The 18,597-nt window shown below is 38.7% G+C and overlaps 1 protein-coding gene across 1 annotated transcript; it reads right to left on the bottom strand.

The window, feature by feature from the left end:
• Nucleotides 1-10,385: 10,385 nt before the first annotated feature.
• LOC139841591 (uncharacterized) lies at nt 10,386-13,391 on the bottom strand. Its single transcript, XM_071831805.1, has 5 exons — nt 13,070-13,391; nt 12,625-12,910; nt 11,389-12,487; nt 10,755-11,100; nt 10,386-10,450 (listed from the first exon to the last, which is right to left on the bottom strand). Exons 1-5 carry the CDS (start codon nt 13,389-13,391, stop codon nt 10,386-10,388), a joined length of 2,118 nt encoding a protein of 705 aa, XP_071687906.1.
• Between the last annotated feature and the right edge of the window lie 5,206 nt (nt 13,392-18,597).

Genomic DNA, 18,597 nt, shown 5'->3' on the forward strand with positions numbered 1-18,597 from the left:
CTTCTTCACCAAACCAAGCTTTCTCACTCTAAATTAACCCTCTCTCTCTAAAATAAGATGAGAGTGTTTTGTGTGGGTGAGAATGAGCTTCAAATGGAGTTCTAGATCATTTTTGATGATCCCAAACCGACCCCAAGTGAAAAGACCCAAATACCCCTTTTAATTTGAGTAAAATAGAGCTGCTGGCCTGTCAGGCCTTCTGGACGGCGTCCAAAAAGCTTGGACGGCGTCCTGACCTTCATTGTTGGACGGCGTCCCAAAGTCTGGACGGAGTCCCAATGAACTGAGTCTGAAACTGAACTTGTTTTGGTCGTAACTTTCAAACCGTAACTCCGTTTTCGACGAATCAAATATCGTTGGAAACGTAATGAGATTTACTATCCAATGGTAAGGTTTTAGAACATCAACTCCAACTTTATTTGGGATCCAAATATAAACTTACATGCCTCGTATTTCGAATGTCGTTCGAAATAACTCGTAACTGAAAAATGGGGTGTTACAAATAACCATAGCTTCTAGGTCATTTGTCAGTTTGTAAGGATGAAAAAGAAATTTTAGACTGGTGGTGAAGTTGTTTTAAGGGGTGTGAAAGGGTAAAATAGTCTTTTATTCTGAATTTCGGAAAAGATAGATAGGAGTGCTGAATTTTTTAGAAGCACTTGTGAACTTTTCTCTTTTTGGAGTAAGAGGCATTTTCCAGTCAAGTTCTTCTTCAGCGTTTCTCTTTATAAGTTCTGCTCCGTTTCTCAGAACTTTTGAAACAATGAGAAAAGAATATATATATATATATATATATATATTGAGATTTTATCTCGAGAAACTTTCTGCCGGTAAATTTTTTGCAAGACCTTTGCCGTAATTCTTGAGATGTTTATAACATTAGGTTTTCGGAAAGAATCTCATTTTCTAGGTTTTTCGGGTGATAGTAAAGATGATGTGAATGATGGTAGATGTGGTGGAGGTGGAAGGTGTGAAGGGTTTCTTTGACAAATGGCTAGCTCTTCTGATTGTACCTATATCACATTTCGTTACTCGGAAATGCAGATCTAGAGCAAATTCTAATTCTGAGCACAAACATCGGCATTCTCAATGGAAAATAGTGAAGCATTAAATATGAATGCTTATATGGTCTTATTTGGGTGCCTCACCATAATTAATTTAGGTCGATAATGCCTTGTCATGCAATGCTCTATTAGAGATTCAGTTCGTCCCAACAAGATTTCTACCTTACTTAAGCCTTTTTTATTTACAAACGTTTTTGGTTTTCGAAAGTACTTTTTCGCAAAGGCTTTCCTTTGTTAAAATTTTTAAAATTTGGCTTAAGAACTAGGAATCTTTGTAATGTGGTTATTTTAATATAGATAAAAAGCTTATACCAACATCCCACTCTTAGAAGAACATTGTCCCCAATGTTCCTAGTGTATTCCACACTTAGGAGTTTTAGTGTAATGGGAATTTGTCTAGTGTTTATTTGGGTTGGAATCTCACATTTAGTGATAAGCTAGGATGTGGCATAATTTAAATTTTAGCTAGTGTATCCCATACTTGGAATTCCGAGGTAGTGACGACTTCATTGTGTATTGTGTAATACCCCGTCAGAATTCCCTAACGGAATATTAACTCCTGGTCCCACAGTTTAGCGGTTACGCCCTCTATATGAGACGTTTCCGAAAAGTATTCGCATTAATCATGAAAACAAGTCATTTATTTAAGAAATTGTAACTGGAAACATTTGACATCAATGACTAAAGTATATGAACCCAAAACATCAGAGAAAACTGTTTAAATGCGAATATTTGTTCTTGAAATAAAAATAGAAATCATGCTGGACGCCGTCCAGTTCTAGCAGCAAACAGCACATAACTTCAAATAAAGCGGAAGCACTAGCTCTATGTACCTGAGATGAAACATGCAAAACGTCAACGAAAAACGTTGAGTGAATCTACAGGCTTAGTAAATCATTTCGTAAGTTAGGCCACAAGTTTTTCTTGAAAAACATCATAGGAAAAGTATACATTATCATGAGCACTTGATTATAAAACTTTAACCTTTGCGTAGGCCGAGCCCACGTCTTTCATTTACCCTATACTGGCAATACACCGATCAAGTGCACGTGTAACAACTACATAAGCACTTGTTTAACATTGCGGTGAGGTTTGTCAAACCTAACGGTACCGTCCCTATAAGTCGAGCTTACAAAGTAACTAATATAATCAAGCTAAGGGATTTTTGATCTGAACTCATATGTATAATTTTAGTAAGTTACTTGTGCCAAATACGTAAAACATTTGTAAAAAGCATGCATCTCATCCCTGTAAAAACGTAGTAGGGACTGTAGACTCACCTTAGCAAAAGCACTCGTAAAGATCTTAGCAAACTGTACTGTAGTCGAACACTCTCGACTGAACAACGCAACCTAAATAAGTAAATCATCTTAAGTATACACTAATAGGTCAAACTTAGTCAACCCATAGTGTACGTAAAGTCCTAGTGCTCAGACTGACTCAACAAACATGTAAAAGTCAACTAATCCAAGCAAGTCAACGAAAGTCAACCAAAGTCAAACCAAAAGTCAACTCGGTCAAATAGGTCAACTAAAGTCAAACATCTCAGTAATTCATGCAAATATAGTCAACGAATCATACTTAAGTCATATAACATGTTATCGCTTGTAATTTAGTAAATCGCATTTTCCACATCTTAAAGTAAACCTTCGAAAATGATACGTCGTAAAGAAATACACTCATAGCGCATAGCACATAATTCATAAAATTATGATCAACTCCAGATCTTAACTAGACTTAAAATCGATTCCAAAAAGTCTGGCCAGGGCCTCATACGTTAAATAAAAGTCCAATATCAGAAAGGCTCAAGTTCTGGTTCATTACAGAAAATTCTGCTCGCGCATCAGTTTTTAAACATTTTTCATAAAATATAGAAAATAGATTTTAATGAACGGCCAATTGGTATCATCTCAAGACATCTCAAAATTTAAGTGATAAAATAATCAGAAGCATTGATTTAGCCAATTCATACAGATTTGAAAAACATTACAGACTCATCAGTTTTTGACCATCAACCGAACATATCATTTGGACGAGCATTTATCTCATGGAAAATCACGTTCTCGCAAGTTTGTATACAAATGAAACATGTCAAGAAACATCTAAAGTAGCATATTCCAGAATTTCAAAGTCTAAAACAATTCCTAGTTCATTCTATTTTTATGTAAACTTAAAAACAGATTCAGCATTCTTTACGAACCAAAACTTCGTTTAATCATATCGTAAGCATTACATAACCTTTTAACCCAAATATTTAGTCTAAATTGCATAACTTTTCACAAGGAATACAGTAGAACAACTTTCATAAGTTAAAACACATAGCATGCAACTCAGAAAATTCGGATTTCATGCAAACCCTAACGTAAACTTCGATTACGCATTTCTTGAGCATACGATATCGAAATCACGCAAAATCGGAGTCTAAAATTAATAACTTTTCGATATCTTTCTAATTAAACATATTACAAAGTCAGATATCATATAAATTTAATCAGATCATCAATAAACAAATTCGTTTTTCAATCATACAACGTTAATTTCGCAATCAATCAACAATTAGCAATACTAGACACCATTAATTGAGCACTAGACTCTAATACACCATGTAATTGATCAAAAAACTGAATTAATAAAATTAGGGTTAACAATTATACCTCAAACAATCAAATTGCTTATACTATCGCGTTGGGAACGACGATTCGAACAACGTTCGTATGCAAGCTTTCTTCTAATTTTGAGTTTTGATGGCTATGGTGGTAGGGTTGGTGATCGACGACAAAGAGGGGGGGGGAAGCAATCGGCCAAAAAAAATAAGAATGAGGGTTTCCTTAAGAGCTCTAGCCTTTTATACCTTGAGTTTAGGGCCTAAATTAATTAAACTAATGACCCACTTAATCAAACAAGTCCACTAAGGTGTCCATGTGGGGGGGGGGGGGGGGTCGGCCGAATGGCCCTTCTAGGGCTGTTCGGGCTCATTTTTGCTTAACTCTTGGTACGTGCATGGTTCGTTTCGAGTGCCGTTAACCGTACCGGGCCTCCGGAACGTTAACTAGTCATTGAAACGCAATCACCGAGTTTAATTCATTAAATAAATAATAAATTAAAAATAATTTTCTTAAAGTCAATAATTATCGAAAATAATTATTGTGTCGTTTTTCTGAGTTCCGCAAACTGAAAAGTCTTCTAGACGATAAACTTAATCGTAACGTTTTCTAGTTCTTTCGTTATCCGAAATAAATCGTAAATTAATATAACATATTAATTCAAACATTTCTCTATTAAGTATGTATTTAATTTAATTAAATACACAAGTCTAAGTAACCACCGTTAAATACTTAACGGACAACTAACGATAGTAAACGGAAAAAGTCGGGTTGTTACATATTGCGACGCCTCGAAACATGGTTTTAGGTGTGTATTGATGCAACGAACAAAGGTTATTGCTTACGCCTCCCGGCAACTGAAGGTTCACGAGCGAAACTACACGAATCACGATCTCGAGCTTGGAGCTGTCGTCTTTGCGCTCAAACTATGGAGACACTATCTTTATGGAACCAAGAGCATTATATTCACCGACCACAAAAGCCTCCAACACATCTTTGATCAGAAGCAACTGAATATGAGACAGCATCGATGGATCGAGACGTTGAACGATTATGATTGTGAACTTTGTTACCACCCTGGCAAGGCAAATGTTGTAGCCGATGCCTTGAGCCGAAAGGAGAGAATGGTACCTCTTCGTGTCCGTGCCTTGAACATCACCATTCACACGAATCTCAATAGCCAAATCCACGTAGCCCAAGATGTGGCTCTCAAAGAGGAGAATATTTCTCATGAACACTTGAACATTCTCGTCTCTTGATTCGAGGTTAAAGAGACTGGACTCCGATATTTTGCCGAAAGAATTTGTGTGCCAAGATATGGGGATTTGCGAAGCCTTATCATAGACGAAGCCCATAAGTCAAGGTATTCGATTCATCCAGGAGCCGGTAAGATGTACCATGATCTCAAGGAGCAATATTGGTGGCCAAACCTTAAGAAGGATGTTGCTACTTACGTTGGAAAGTGTTTGACTTATTCAAAGGTCAAAGCCGAACACTAAAGACCATCTGGGTTACTTCAACAACCCGAAATCCCGCAATGGAAGTGGGAAAGGATAACGATGGACTTCATTACAAAACTACCAAAGACGGTGGGCGGATATGATACCATCTGGGTTATTATTGACCGTCTTACCAAATCTGCTCACTTCCTAGCCATGAAGGAAACTGATACGATGAAAAAACTCACGCAACTATACATAAAGGAAATTGTATCTCATCACGGTGTACCCTTATCGATTATTTCAGACTGAGTTGCCCGTTTCGCTTCTAGATTTTGGCATTCCTTGCAAGAAGCCTTGGGAACACGTCTCGACATGAGTAGCGCATATCACCCACAGACCGACGGACAAAGCGAACGCACGATTCAAACTTTGGAGGACATGTTGCTTGCTTGTGTTATTGATTTCGAAAAAGCTTGGGAAAAGCATTTGCCGCTAGCCGAATTCTCTTACAATAACAGTTATCATTCGAGTATTAATACCGCACCTTTCGAAGCGTTGTATGGCTGCAAATGCCGTTCTCCTATTTATTGGGCCGAAGTAGGTGAAAAGCAAATCACCAGACCCTAACTCATCCATGAAACAACCGAGAAGATCGTTCAAATCCAAGCAAGGCTCAAGACGGCCCGTGATCGTTAAAAGAGCTATGCCGACCTTAAACGCAAGGATTTCGAATTCCAAGTGGGTGACCGCGTAATGTTGAAAGTCGCACCTTGGAAAGATGTAATCCATTTTGGAAAGCGTGGGAAGTTAAATCCGCGATATATTGGTCTGTTTGAAATCTTGGAGCGCATTGGACCCGTTGCTTACCGTTTGGATCTTCCGACTCAATTGAGCTCCGTTCATCCTACCTTCCACGTATCGAGTCTGAAGAAGTGTCTTGCTGAAGCAGAACTTGTCATACCACTAGAGGAGCTTACGATTGATGACAAACTCCATTTCGTGGAAGAACCTGTTGAAGTCATGGACTGCGAGATTAAGACTTTAAAGCACAACAAGATTCCAATTGTCCGAGTCCGTTGGAATGCTAAACGAGGACCTGAGTTTACTTGGGAACGAGAGGATCAAATGATGCAGAAGTATCCTCACCTCTTCACGACTATACCGTCTACCTCAGCTTAAATTTCGGGACGAAATTTTCTTTAACAGGTGGGTAATGTAACGACTCGACTTTTTCGACTTATAATTATATTTATTACTTTCACGAAATTGCGTATTTGTACGTACTGAGTTAGATTTTATTCTGGGATCATTAATTATGTTAATTACCTTCATTAATATCTACAACGTGTTATTAAGTGCTTAATCACTTAACATGATCCTTGAATGCATTTACGACCGTTAGTGTCACTCATTGTTTAAAACGAGCTACGTACTTGGTACACGTTAAAATTTTGTCGTAATTGGAATATTATGACTACGTAAACATAATTGTTATTTATTAATGACAATTACTTGGCTTGATGGTTTATTAATTTCGCTTAGTGTTTACTAATGCTCACAAGTTAGCCTTAATGGACTTTTATCTTAATGGACTCCCATGGCCCAACCTACTCAACTTAGTGGACTAATTAGGCCATTTATTTAATGGTTAGCCCATGTAAATAATGAGACAAGTAACTAGCATGCCTTGTGTACTAATACTTACATTTTGTCTCAAACCACCCAACATACCAACACTACTTTGTACCACCACCATGGACCACACCATGCCACCACCACATGAGGTCGAAACGGTCTCCCCACCCCTTCTTTGGCCGTCGGCTATTTAACACCACCACCACCACTTCATTTTTCAAATTTCACTTCATTTTCTCAAACACACACACTTTTCTCTCTAGTTGCTTCTCACTCTAACTTCTCTCCAAAGTTTTGAAGAACTTGTAAGTGTTCTTGATTTTCTTTTCTTCTTTTCTTTCCTTATTTTCGTGAATCATCATCATCATCATAATCAAGGATTCAAGTTTTGTAACTTGAATCTTCATAACTCTTGTAAGATTCAAACTTTGTTTTGAAAAGTCTTCAAGAACATGAAGGATTCAAGCTTTTTAGCTTTGAATCTTCATTATCTTGTTAGATCTAAGTTTATTAACTTAAGATCTCTTTAATTGTGTTAAAAGATCAAAACTCATGTTTATGATCTTCATGTAACTTGTAGATCCAACTTTTTACTTTATGGATCTTCAAGAACATTAGAAATACAAGCTTACTAGCTTAAGATTTCTACAAAAAGTTAGTTAAGATCAAAGTTTACTAACTTATGATCTTCTTTAATTTGTTGTACTTTAGATTTGTGACTTGTGTTTTCATTAAACAAAAGATACAAGCTTACTAGCTTGAAATCTCATAAGTGTTGTTAGGAATCCAAGCTCTCTAGCTTAGGGTTTCATTTTTGTGTTTGATCTAAGTTGTGTAACTTATGGTCTTCTACTTTGTTTAAACAAAAGTTCATTAGCTTATGTTCATTTTACTTTACAAAATCTAAGTTTCATAACTTATGGTTGTGTAAAAGTTGAAAGTCTAAGTGCTATGACTTAGGGTTTCACCAAGAACATGAGATCTAGACTTTTTAGTCTATGGTCTTTAATACTTAGCTAAGATCTAAGTTCTATAACTTAAGGTCTTGCTTATTTAGTTTAAATCAAAGTTTATAGCTTAATAAAACTTGTACTTGTGTCGAAACTAAGAATTTGATGTAACTTTGGTTCATCATCTTGCTCAAACTCTTAGATGAGTTGTATTTTATTTCTTAGTCTTGACTTTGTGTATTGATGGTTAAACCTTGATTAAAGTGATGCTAAAACATCAAGAGTTATACATGATCAATCCTATATTAAGTTATTACTTAATTAAGGATTGAGTGCAATGAGATTAGGATGGAGGATGGGATGTTTGATGATTATTTTGGGCCCTGATGATCGTCTTTCACTTTAACTACCAAGTGATCAACCACCCCAACTCGGTCTTGATTGTCAATTAGCATGATTCACCTTGACACAATGCAAAAGTTGCTTGGGCAAAATCACAAGGGAAAATTACAAAGGTTCAGGCAAATGGTAGAAAATCAACAACCTATAAATGAGAGGCCATGCTCTCTATTTATAGTATTCGAAATATCCGCGGTCTGCAAATTGTTTAACTACCCGTGGAAACTTAGCGAAATGACCCGCAGTGTTTTATTAGCGCGGAAACTGATCAGCTATCTTTATTTTTAGTGAATATTCCAAACCTTTCGACTATACTTAACGTTACTTCTGCCTTTAACCTTTAGTAAATAAAATATACATATACAATGTTATGTATATGATCAAGTCCCCCCAGTTTATTATGATACATCTTGCGAAGTAAATATATCATGATAAACTCTTAAAAATTTGCAGTTATTCATGACCGCTATCCGCATTATAATATTTTCGCTATGCCTTTGTTACCATTACAGCAAACAAAGTTACCGTTTGTATTCGTTAGCGAAAATATTACTGTTTAAACCAGCATAACGGACACTTAAACATAATTGATTAGCACTCTTACTTCCTCTATATATATCGGTGTCCATTATTACGAATTTCCCACTCGCTACTTCGAAACATATCGCAATTAAACAAATATTCATTCCACCTGTGCAACTACTTTCTTACTCGCAACTTCTATTCAATCAATAATGAAGATCGACGAAGTTGATAGCAAGGTTAACCCAAAACCCTTGATCACGAAGCTATTAACAAGCCCTGAGGCTAAATCGACGCCGTCAAAAGAGAAGCAAACAATTTTGGTCGTCGACTTGACCTCCAAATCTCCCCTAACGAAGCCAAGCTCCACCAAATGACCATACCAGACGCTGCCACAATCACAAAGTAAAAAAATTAAAGCAACCCGACACCACTCTTTACGATAATCCGATTATAGCAGATTATGAAGGGGATCAGCAAACAGGTAAATCCTAAACATTATCGCATAATTAATGCTCGTATTTTTCTGCGTATCTTAAAATTTGCATGTTTTTGCAGGCGGTTCCACTGGTGACCCCATTTTTGAGAGCCCAAACACTCTTGACCAAATCATAGAGTTGTTCCGCACTCTACCCAACTCTTATGGGGTGAGGATTGACGGTTTATCGGGATACACTTATGCCTCTTCTGCTGCAGCACTGGATCAGCGTCAACAAATGAAGATGGCAATCCCAGGCGAGCTTCGCCGCGAATTTTCAAAACTTTCTGTTCTTGATGCGCATAACAGTTTTGTGCAGAATTTTTACATGTCCTTCAATTCTGCTTATGACATGATCTACCGCCAAGAACAATTCTTTAATGTTCTTGAAGCTAAAAAAGCAAAGTACTACACCAAGAAGGCCAAAGCTGCGGACAGCGAAAAACGCTGCGTTGACCTCTCTTACGAACTCACCGCAGCAAAAAGCACCGTTGATGACTTAAAACAACAGGTTTCTACTGCGGTCGAGAAAGAAAACAATTTTCAGGCCACTATTAAAGCGCTGTCAGAGGATGTGGCGCTAACGGCAGAGCGGGACAGTGCTCTAGCTTCTAAAGCTTCAGCGGAGCTTGAGTTCACCAAGCTTCGTCAACATTTCCCCGAATTAGCTAGGAAAATTCTCAACTCTAAGCCTGTTTCTGCGAATTTTTCAACGTTCGCTGCCGCGTTAAACTACGCGAGAGGGTAGAGTTTATGGATCAGATTTCCATCAACTGCCCATTGCCAGAACCACTACCAGCTGCAATAGCTGATCGCCTTTGTTCGTTAGAAGAGGCGCAATCAGCATTTTCTGTCGCTCAAAAAGGCATAGCCGAAATTTCCCTTCCTAAGATAACAGCGATAAACGAGCAGGAGGATGTCACTGCAGATGTCATCATCAAGCTTGACTTATCCAAGGAATAGAATTTCGCTTTGTATAACAGCGCGCAGCTGCCTCTGCGTCATTATTAATAAAATTTTCGATGTTCTTATATTTACAAGTACTTTTATTTATATAGCGCTTTCATCAATTAATATTCATAACACGGACTTGTCCTTTGCAATTTCCAAATTTTATTATCGTGCACATAATAAGTATGTACTTTTGCGAAACAATCTATATGCGTGTATATTTATACGTTATGAATCTTCTAAGTCCGCCGAAGCGATCCTTAGGCAATCAATTAGCATTGCGAAGCATCTAAGTATTGGCAAAATCAAATACTTAGGATTTTAAGTTCCTTTCACAATAGTTATTTTCTGCGAAAGTGGGCAATTTCATCACTTCGCCATTTAAACGTCACGAAACACCTCAGCACTATGAAACAAAATACAAAACATTTCATAAAATTTTGGCATTTCTCAAACAAACTTTTTGCATATTCTTACAAATGTCTACTTTTTATACTCTCACAAGTGTGATCAAGACTTACAAAAAATAAAAATAAAAACACATAGAAAGAATATCAAGTATAGGCCTTGCAACGAATTTCGCACTTTATACATATACATTTTAGCCTTCATGTTATTTTCACAGAATTACGCATAGTATCTCTTTAATAAAGCGGCATGCCACGCATTAGGTAAAGTTCGCCCTTCCACATCTGCGAGCTTATATGAACCTGCTGCATTAATTGCCACAACTTGATAAGGACCCTCCCAGTTAGGTCCTAATTTGCCAAGTTTCTCTGCTCTACTTGCATCATTATTTCGCAGTACCCACTCGCCTACATAAAAAGATAAAGCACGCACTCTTTTGTTATAATACTTGGCAATTTGCTGTTTATTATTTGCCTCTCTGATAGCAGTCATTAACCTTTGCTCTTTAATGAAATTCAAATTCTCACCCAATGCATCATCGTTTGCTTCTTCCTCAAAGTTAGCGACTCTATGCGTTGGCACAAGAATTTCAGCGGGTATTATTGCCTCAGAGCCATACACCAAACTAAAAGGTGTTTCCCCAGTGCTCTTCTTGAAAGTAGTGCGATGTGCCCATAAAACATTGGGTAATTCATCCACCCAACCAGTTCGCTTTTCGCATAACCTCTTTTTAATACTGCTTACAATATCACGGTTGGTTACTTCGCATAAGCCATTATCTTGTGGATGTGCCACTGATATAAACTTTTGGATTATATTTAAATCAGTGCACCATGTTTTAAAAGGATCTTTCGCTATTTGAGCACCGTTATCGCTAACTAATTCATGCGGAATACCAAATCTGCAAACAATATACTCCCACACAAAATTTCACACTTGCACACCAGTGATAGTGGGAACCGCCTTAGCTTCAACCCATTTTGTAAAATAGTCAATTGCCATAATCAGGAATTTGACATTGCCAGGTCCTGCGGGAAATGGCCCTACAATGACAATAGCCCACTTGTGAAATGGCCATGGCGAATTAACAGGGATCATATCATGCCTTGGCATCCGATTCTGTGGAGCATGCCTTTGGCAGCTTTTACAACGCTTAACAATTTTTGTAACATAGCGATATAGGGATGGCCAAAAGTAACCCATCCGCATAATTTTTGCCGCGATAGTTTTATAACATGAATGCATTGCACAAGAACCGTTATGCACTTCATCAATTATCATTTTCCCTTCAATTGGGCCCACACATCGCATCATTGGACCACAGTATGAATTGCGATATAAAATGTCATTTTGAATGATATACATTGGTGCTTGCTCTCTTACTAAGCGAGCTTCGCGCTTATCACTTGGCAAAATATCACTGCAGATGTATTGCAGGTTTGGTTCCATCCAATTTGGCTGTTCTTCTACAACAGACGCGACCATTAAGTCGTTATCTATTGACTTGCTTGGCAATTCCTCAACCCAAACTTGTTTCTGAAAGTGCAAAAACATTAGAGCGGCCAACTTACTCGAAGCATCCGCCTTCTTATTTTGACTTCTTGGCACTTGCGCGAGTTCAAAATGCTCGAACCGCACTACCAATTCTTTCAACAACTGTAAATATTTCTGCATTGAGGAATCATGTGCCTCAAAAGAGCCATTAAACTGATTTGCTACTAATTGTGAATCTGTAAATGCTCGCAATTTAGTGATATCCATTTTTCGCGCAATATTTAAACCAGCAAGCAAGGCTTCATATTCCGCTTCATTATTTATCACATCAAAATTAAAACGTAACGTGTACGTATGCTCCTCACCACTTGGGCTTGCCAAAACCAAACCCGCACCTGCGCCTTCTACACATGAAGCTCCATCAGTAAATAAATCCCATGTTTCGCCAACTACTTGTTTTAAATCTGTTCGCTCATTAATCACCTCCAACTCCCCAGTCATTTCAGCGAGATAATCCGCCAAAACTTGGCCCTTTACAGTGCTGCGCGGAAGGTAAGAAATTTGATAAGCACCTAACTCCACTGCCCACAATGCGAGTCTACCGGTTTTGTTAAGAATTGCTTGACCGACATGTTAGTTAACACGTGCACCGGATGCCCTTGGAAATATCTTCTTAACCTTCGCGATGTTAGTATGAGCGCATACACAAATTTCTCAATCGGCGCATAGTTTATTTCACTTCCTGTAATAGCTTTACTGAGAAAATACACAGGCTTTTGTATTTTATCCCTTTCCGCAACTAGAACTGAGCCAAAAGCTTCATTTGCTACCGATATATAAAGGTAAAGAGTTTCGCCATCAATTGGCGCTATTAACGTAGGCAAAGTTTTTAATAACTTCTTCATTTCCTGAAATGCGGTTTCAGCTTCACTTGTCCAAACAAAGCTCTTTTGTTTCAAGCAGCCTTTTAAAGTTTTGAAAAACGGTAATTGTTTTTCAGTGGCCTTAGACAAGAAACGCGTTAATGCTGCTAATTTTCTCGTCAAACTCTGCACTTACTTGAACGTCTTTGGTGCCGTCATATTTTCAATAGCTGCAATTTTATTTGGATTAGCTTGAATACCTTGCTCAGTAACAAGATATCCCAAAATCTTTCCTTCAGTTTCACCAAAACTACACTTTAGCGGATTAAGCTTCATGTTTATCCTGCACAATGTATCAAATGTTTCCCGCATATCACCAATAATTCGCTCTTGTGTTGTGATTTTAATTACTAAATCATCTACATAAGCCTCAAGATTTCGCCCAATTTGTTTTTCGAACGCGGTGTCAATTAAGCGTTGATATGTTGCACCTGCATTAATTAAACCAAAAGGCATCATTATATAAGAGAATATGACTTTGCCTGTATGAAAAGCGGTTTTATCTGCATCTTCTTTAGCCATTGGGATATGATGATATCCCCTTGCCGCATCCAAAAAATATTTATACGGAAAAGCATGCAAAGATTCCACTTTTAAATCAATTTCTGGAAGTGGATAGTTATCCTTAGGGCACGCTTTATTTTAATCTTTGAAGTCAATACACATTCTCCACGAGCCATCAGGCTTTTTCACCAAAATTGGATTCGCAATCCATGATTGGTATTGAACTTCGCGCAAAATTCCAGCTCTCACCAATTTCGTTACTTCCTCGCACAGCCACTTAGCTCGGTCTGGGGCCATGCCTCTACGCTTTTGCACTACAGGTTTTAAAGCTAGATTCACATTAAGTTTGTGTTCCGCAATATGGCGCGGAACACCAGTCATATCATTTTCACACCAAGCAAAAACATCCATGTACTGCACAAGTGACTGCACAATTTGTTTCTTGGTATCCGCGCTAACATTGCATTCTACTTTAATTTTTTGATCAGGATACGCAGGATTAACCACTACCATGTTTCCGCAGTATCGGCGGTTTTTTGAAATGCACTTTTTACATTAACATCCGCACAAATGGGCATAATGCTTGCTGAACTTATTGTAGCAACACCTTTACATGTTGCGAATTTAATCATACCATGAATAGTAGATGGAACAATTCCGAATTTACCCAAGGCAGTTCTGCCTAACAACATGTTATAGCGAGATGAAGTCCACATAACATAAAAATCTAGCCGCGCTCGTCGCACTAAACTATCATCATTTTCATCAAATAACTCAACATCTAAGGGCAACACGCCCATAGGCAATGAAGATTCCCCCGCAAAACCAGTTAGCGAGGCTACGGTTGGTTGTAAATTTGCCCTAATACCCTCTGGCAGTTGAACAAAACATTGTTCATAGACAATATCAACGCTGCTACCATTATCAACATGAACTTTCATGATCGTGATTCCAGTTTTCGCGACTTTGCACGATACTACTATCAGCATTTTGGAGAAATCGTCACTTTGCATTTTTGAAAAAGTAATTGGCGCAGATTGCCAATTTTGATACATTTTTGCTGACTTTCGCTTTCTTCCTCTTTTTTGGGCATTTGCTTGCATAGCGACAGCAATACCACTATCAATTCCGATATCGCTCATTACTTTAATTAAACAAGCAATTTACCTCAAATTATTAATGTCTTCACCTGTGAATCATCAAAACAATGCACGATTAGAATTAAACAAGGTATTTGATTGTTTAACAGCACAAAACAAAAAATTTCAGGTTTAATTCTAAAAACGCGTCCCACAGATAGCGCCAATTGATCAATCCTATATTAAGTTATTACTTAATTAAGGATTGAGTGCAATGAGATTAGGATGGAGGATGGGATGTTTGATGATTATTTTGGGCCCTGATGATCGTCTTTCACTTTAACTACCAAGTGATCAACCACCCCGACCCGGTCTTGATTGTCAATTAGCATGATTCACCTTGACACAATGCAAAACTTCCTTGGGTAAAATCACAAAAGAAAATTACAAAGGTTTGGGTAAATGGCAGAGAATCAACAACCTATAAATGAGAGGCCATGCTCTCTTTTTATAGTATTCGAAATATCCGCGATCTGCGAATTGTTTAACTACCCGCGGAAACTTAGCGAAATGACCCGCAGTCTTTTATTAGTGCGGAAACTGATCTGCTATCTTTATTTTTAGTGAATATTCTAAACCTTTCGACTATACTTCGCGTTACTTCTGCCTTTAACCTTTAGTAAATAAAATATACATATACAATGCTATGTATATGATCAGTACACTTGAGGCTTATACGCATCAAGGATGAGAACCGTGATGAGCATCAAACACCAAGAAACCCACTGGAGCACTTGTTTGCTGTTTTTCAGGGTCTGATCAGACTCCTGGGCTTCTGGAAAAGTTGATTTCCAGATAGTTCGGTTCGAGTAAATAACTTTTTGTTTAAGATTCGCCTAAATCCGATATACGGTTTAGGATTTATAGCCTCCCGAAAGTCACTACCCCTTTGTAACGACGTACTGAAATTCTGACCTACTCGTGCTTGAACCGTCGCCACGGTCAAACGACATCGAGTTAGGATCTGAAAAATGGATAGAGGTAAAAGGACTCACATACGGAGCCTTGGCCACTGACCGCACATCATTTCAGTTTGTATAGAGGTCGTAGCAGCTGAATGAAGTCAGCCCTTTGTTTCGATCTCTATTCTTGTTGAAAACTTACTTTACTTTTTAGGTATGATGATGATGATGACGACACTTAAGACTTAACTTATTTACTTTTAAACCTTTTGGGACGATTTACTGACTTAGTAACCTTTGACTTAGGTTGAGGACCTTTCGGACCGACTTACTACTTTCTTACTTATCTCGTATCGACTTTTACTGCACATTCACTGTGAGTTATATCTCCCTTTTTACTTGGACTATTTTTGGGACTGAGAATACATGCGCTTTTTATGTTTTACATACTAGACACGAGTACTTAAACTTTATATATGTGTGGGTGATAGAACGGCACAAATTTTCACCTTAGCTCGGTAACGTTTAACTATTGGTTTATGAACCGGTAGACGCGAATTTTAGATATGGATCCATAGGGTTTGACATCCCCACTCGGGCTAGTCGCGCTAGCATTTAACGGGTGTTTAATACTTCTTCTGTTTTAACGCACTCGCCTAGTGTACTTTTAGGGGGTGATATATTATTTTACGTTAAGTTAGTTACCAAGTGCCCACGGTTAAGCATATACTTTTCATACTGTTTTGAATACGAAATCTCGTGGTCTACATTACATTGTTGATTACAATAAAACTATAGCTCACCAACATTCGTGTTGACATTTTTAAGCATGTTATTTCTCAGGTGCTTAGACGTTTGTTGCCTCCGCTGTATTAGACTCGCTGTTAGACTTACTATGTTAGACTTCCGCTGCATTGTTTAGTGATGTCTCAATCATGGAACTTTTATTTTGCATTCACAACTTATGTTACATTTGAACAATGGCTTTGTAATGACCTTTGTGTCACGTACTTATATTAATGCTTTTTATTTATAGAAGCACGCTATCTTTTGTAAAACGCTATATTTTCATGAATGCAAACTTGTTTTAAAACAACATATAGTGTTGTAACCTTGTAATGGACCTGTTGTTGATGATCAGTACACATTGATTTTGTACGGGGCGTCACATTTGGTATCAGAGCATTGGTTGTAGGGAATTAGGTTGCATTAGTGTGTCTTGACCGAGTCGAGTAGGATTCACTAATAGAACTAATCTACAACTTGCTTGTTTACTTGTTTCTGCGGAACTGCTGCATGCTACTGCTTACTTTTACTGCCACTTGCTGTATGCCATTGCTTATTCTCGCTACTGCATGCTACTATCTGCTTTTAATTGTATGATACTATTACGCTTTCCATGCTATGTACTGCTAGGATGTTGTAGTGCCTGATTACGTGCTTGCTATATGTCTTACTGACATGGAAAAAGTTATTTTTCCTTGTTCAGATGTCGGACATTCCGCCTATTATCATTGATTTGGAGAGTGACTCAGATTCATCTACTACTTCGCCTACTATTTTTGCTGACTCACAGATCCCATCACCGCTACCTTCTGACAACTTTGGCGTTTCGTCTTCTGGAGATAGTAGACACGCGCTTAACCTAATGGACATCTCAGACGGAGATGAGGATCCCGAGGAGATTCCAGCTCCACCCAGCCCTAGACTCCCGAGGCCACAGCACTATTCCGGTGGTACTGTGATCCCTGGGGGAGATGGGGACGGTCCTTTTCGTAACGAGAGTGGACATTGGGTTAGACGCACCACTGACGGACGTGTCGTACCAATTACACATGGCAGATATCGACTTATGACCGCCGGCCAGACACATTCTCCCGTACATGACGTACCTGCACCACCTTCGGATGATTCAGACAGTTCGTCATCAAATGAGACTAGCGAGGAGGATCCCGAGGAGGATTCTGAGGATGACCCCGAGGAGGAGCCCGTGCAGCCATCCTCTACCCCGCCGAAGAAGCGGTACCGCTTCGATGGTACTGTTATTTCAGGGGTTAATGGGGGTAATCCGTTCGTTAACGCACATGGACTGTTGGATAGGGTCACCGCCCGTAAGCGGGTTGTGCCGTATCCTGCTGATCCATTCGTGCATAAGGTCACCCGTTATGCGCCATCTACTTCTGGTGCGCCATTTGCACCACCGGCGCTACCTGCACCACCTACACCACCTGCACCACCAGCACCACCTGCCCCACCGGCATCTCCCACCATAGACTAGCTGATGAGGGAAGTGCTTACCCTCTGTGCTCGAGTAACTGAGCTCGAGGACCAGATGACCCACCGGGTGGACATCATTTACCCACCCTCACCCTAGGACTGTTGTATTAGATTTCTTTATGTATCCCGTTAGTAGTTTCCTGTTTTTCATTTATGTATTGTACGAACCTTATGAAGCTGTATGCAAATTTTCTTATTATGAATGGAATTACTGTTGTTTGAATTATTGTGCGGCATTTTAATTAAGTTATTGCATGATGGTTTTTGTGCTATCTGCAACTAGTTTGCCATGCTTAGTTAACGTGTATTGTATTGTTTCCATATTGATTACCTATTACTATAATATTGTGAATTATTGAATAATGGATTTTGACTTAAGTCGAAATTTTTGTTTGGAAGATCGATGGCAAAAGGAAGAGTTCCAAGGGAAATTCCCACAACAGCACAGATTGAGGAGATGATAGCTGCTCGAGTAGCCGCATCTATGGCGGATGCCAACCCCCAAGCTCCACCTGCTAACCAGAACATTTAGAATGGGTGTACTTATAAGGAATTTTAGAGTTGCAAGCCCCACAATTTCAGTGGTACTGAAGGGCCAGTTGGGATGACGAGATGGTTTGAAAAGTTGGAATCTGTGTTCTGTGTGAGTAACTGCTCCGAAGTAAATAAGACCAAGTTCGCATCCTGCACGCTGTCGGATTGCGCTTTGACTTGGTGGAATAAGTTCGCCCAGGCTCAGGGAATCGATGAAGCTTATGTAACACCCTGGGAGGAGGTTAAGAGGGCTATGATCAAGGAGTACTGCCCCAAAACCGAAATTTAGAAAATGGAAGCGGAGTTTTGGGAACTAAAGGTTGTAGGAACTGACCTTGATGGCTATAACCGAAGGTACTTGGAGTTGGCATT

The sequence above is a fragment of the Rutidosis leptorrhynchoides genome, chromosome 4, assembly GCF_046630445.1.
Source record: "Rutidosis leptorrhynchoides isolate AG116_Rl617_1_P2 chromosome 4, CSIRO_AGI_Rlap_v1, whole genome shotgun sequence".
NCBI lineage: Eukaryota > Viridiplantae > Streptophyta > Magnoliopsida > Asterales > Asteraceae > Rutidosis > Rutidosis leptorrhynchoides.

Coding starts and splice junctions, on each gene's coding strand:
- LOC139841591 (XM_071831805.1), bottom strand. CDS start 13,391: ATGGCTAAAGAAGATGCAGATAAAACCGCTTTTCATACAGGCAAAGTC. Junction 12,488..12,624: donor CTCATACTAACATCGCGAAG/GTTAAGAAGATA, acceptor CCTTCCGCGCAG/CACTGTAAAGGGCCAAGTTT. Junction 10,451..10,754: donor TGTGGCAATTAATGCAGCAG/GTTCATATAAGC, acceptor TTTGTTTCATAG/TGCTGAGGTGTTTCGTGACG.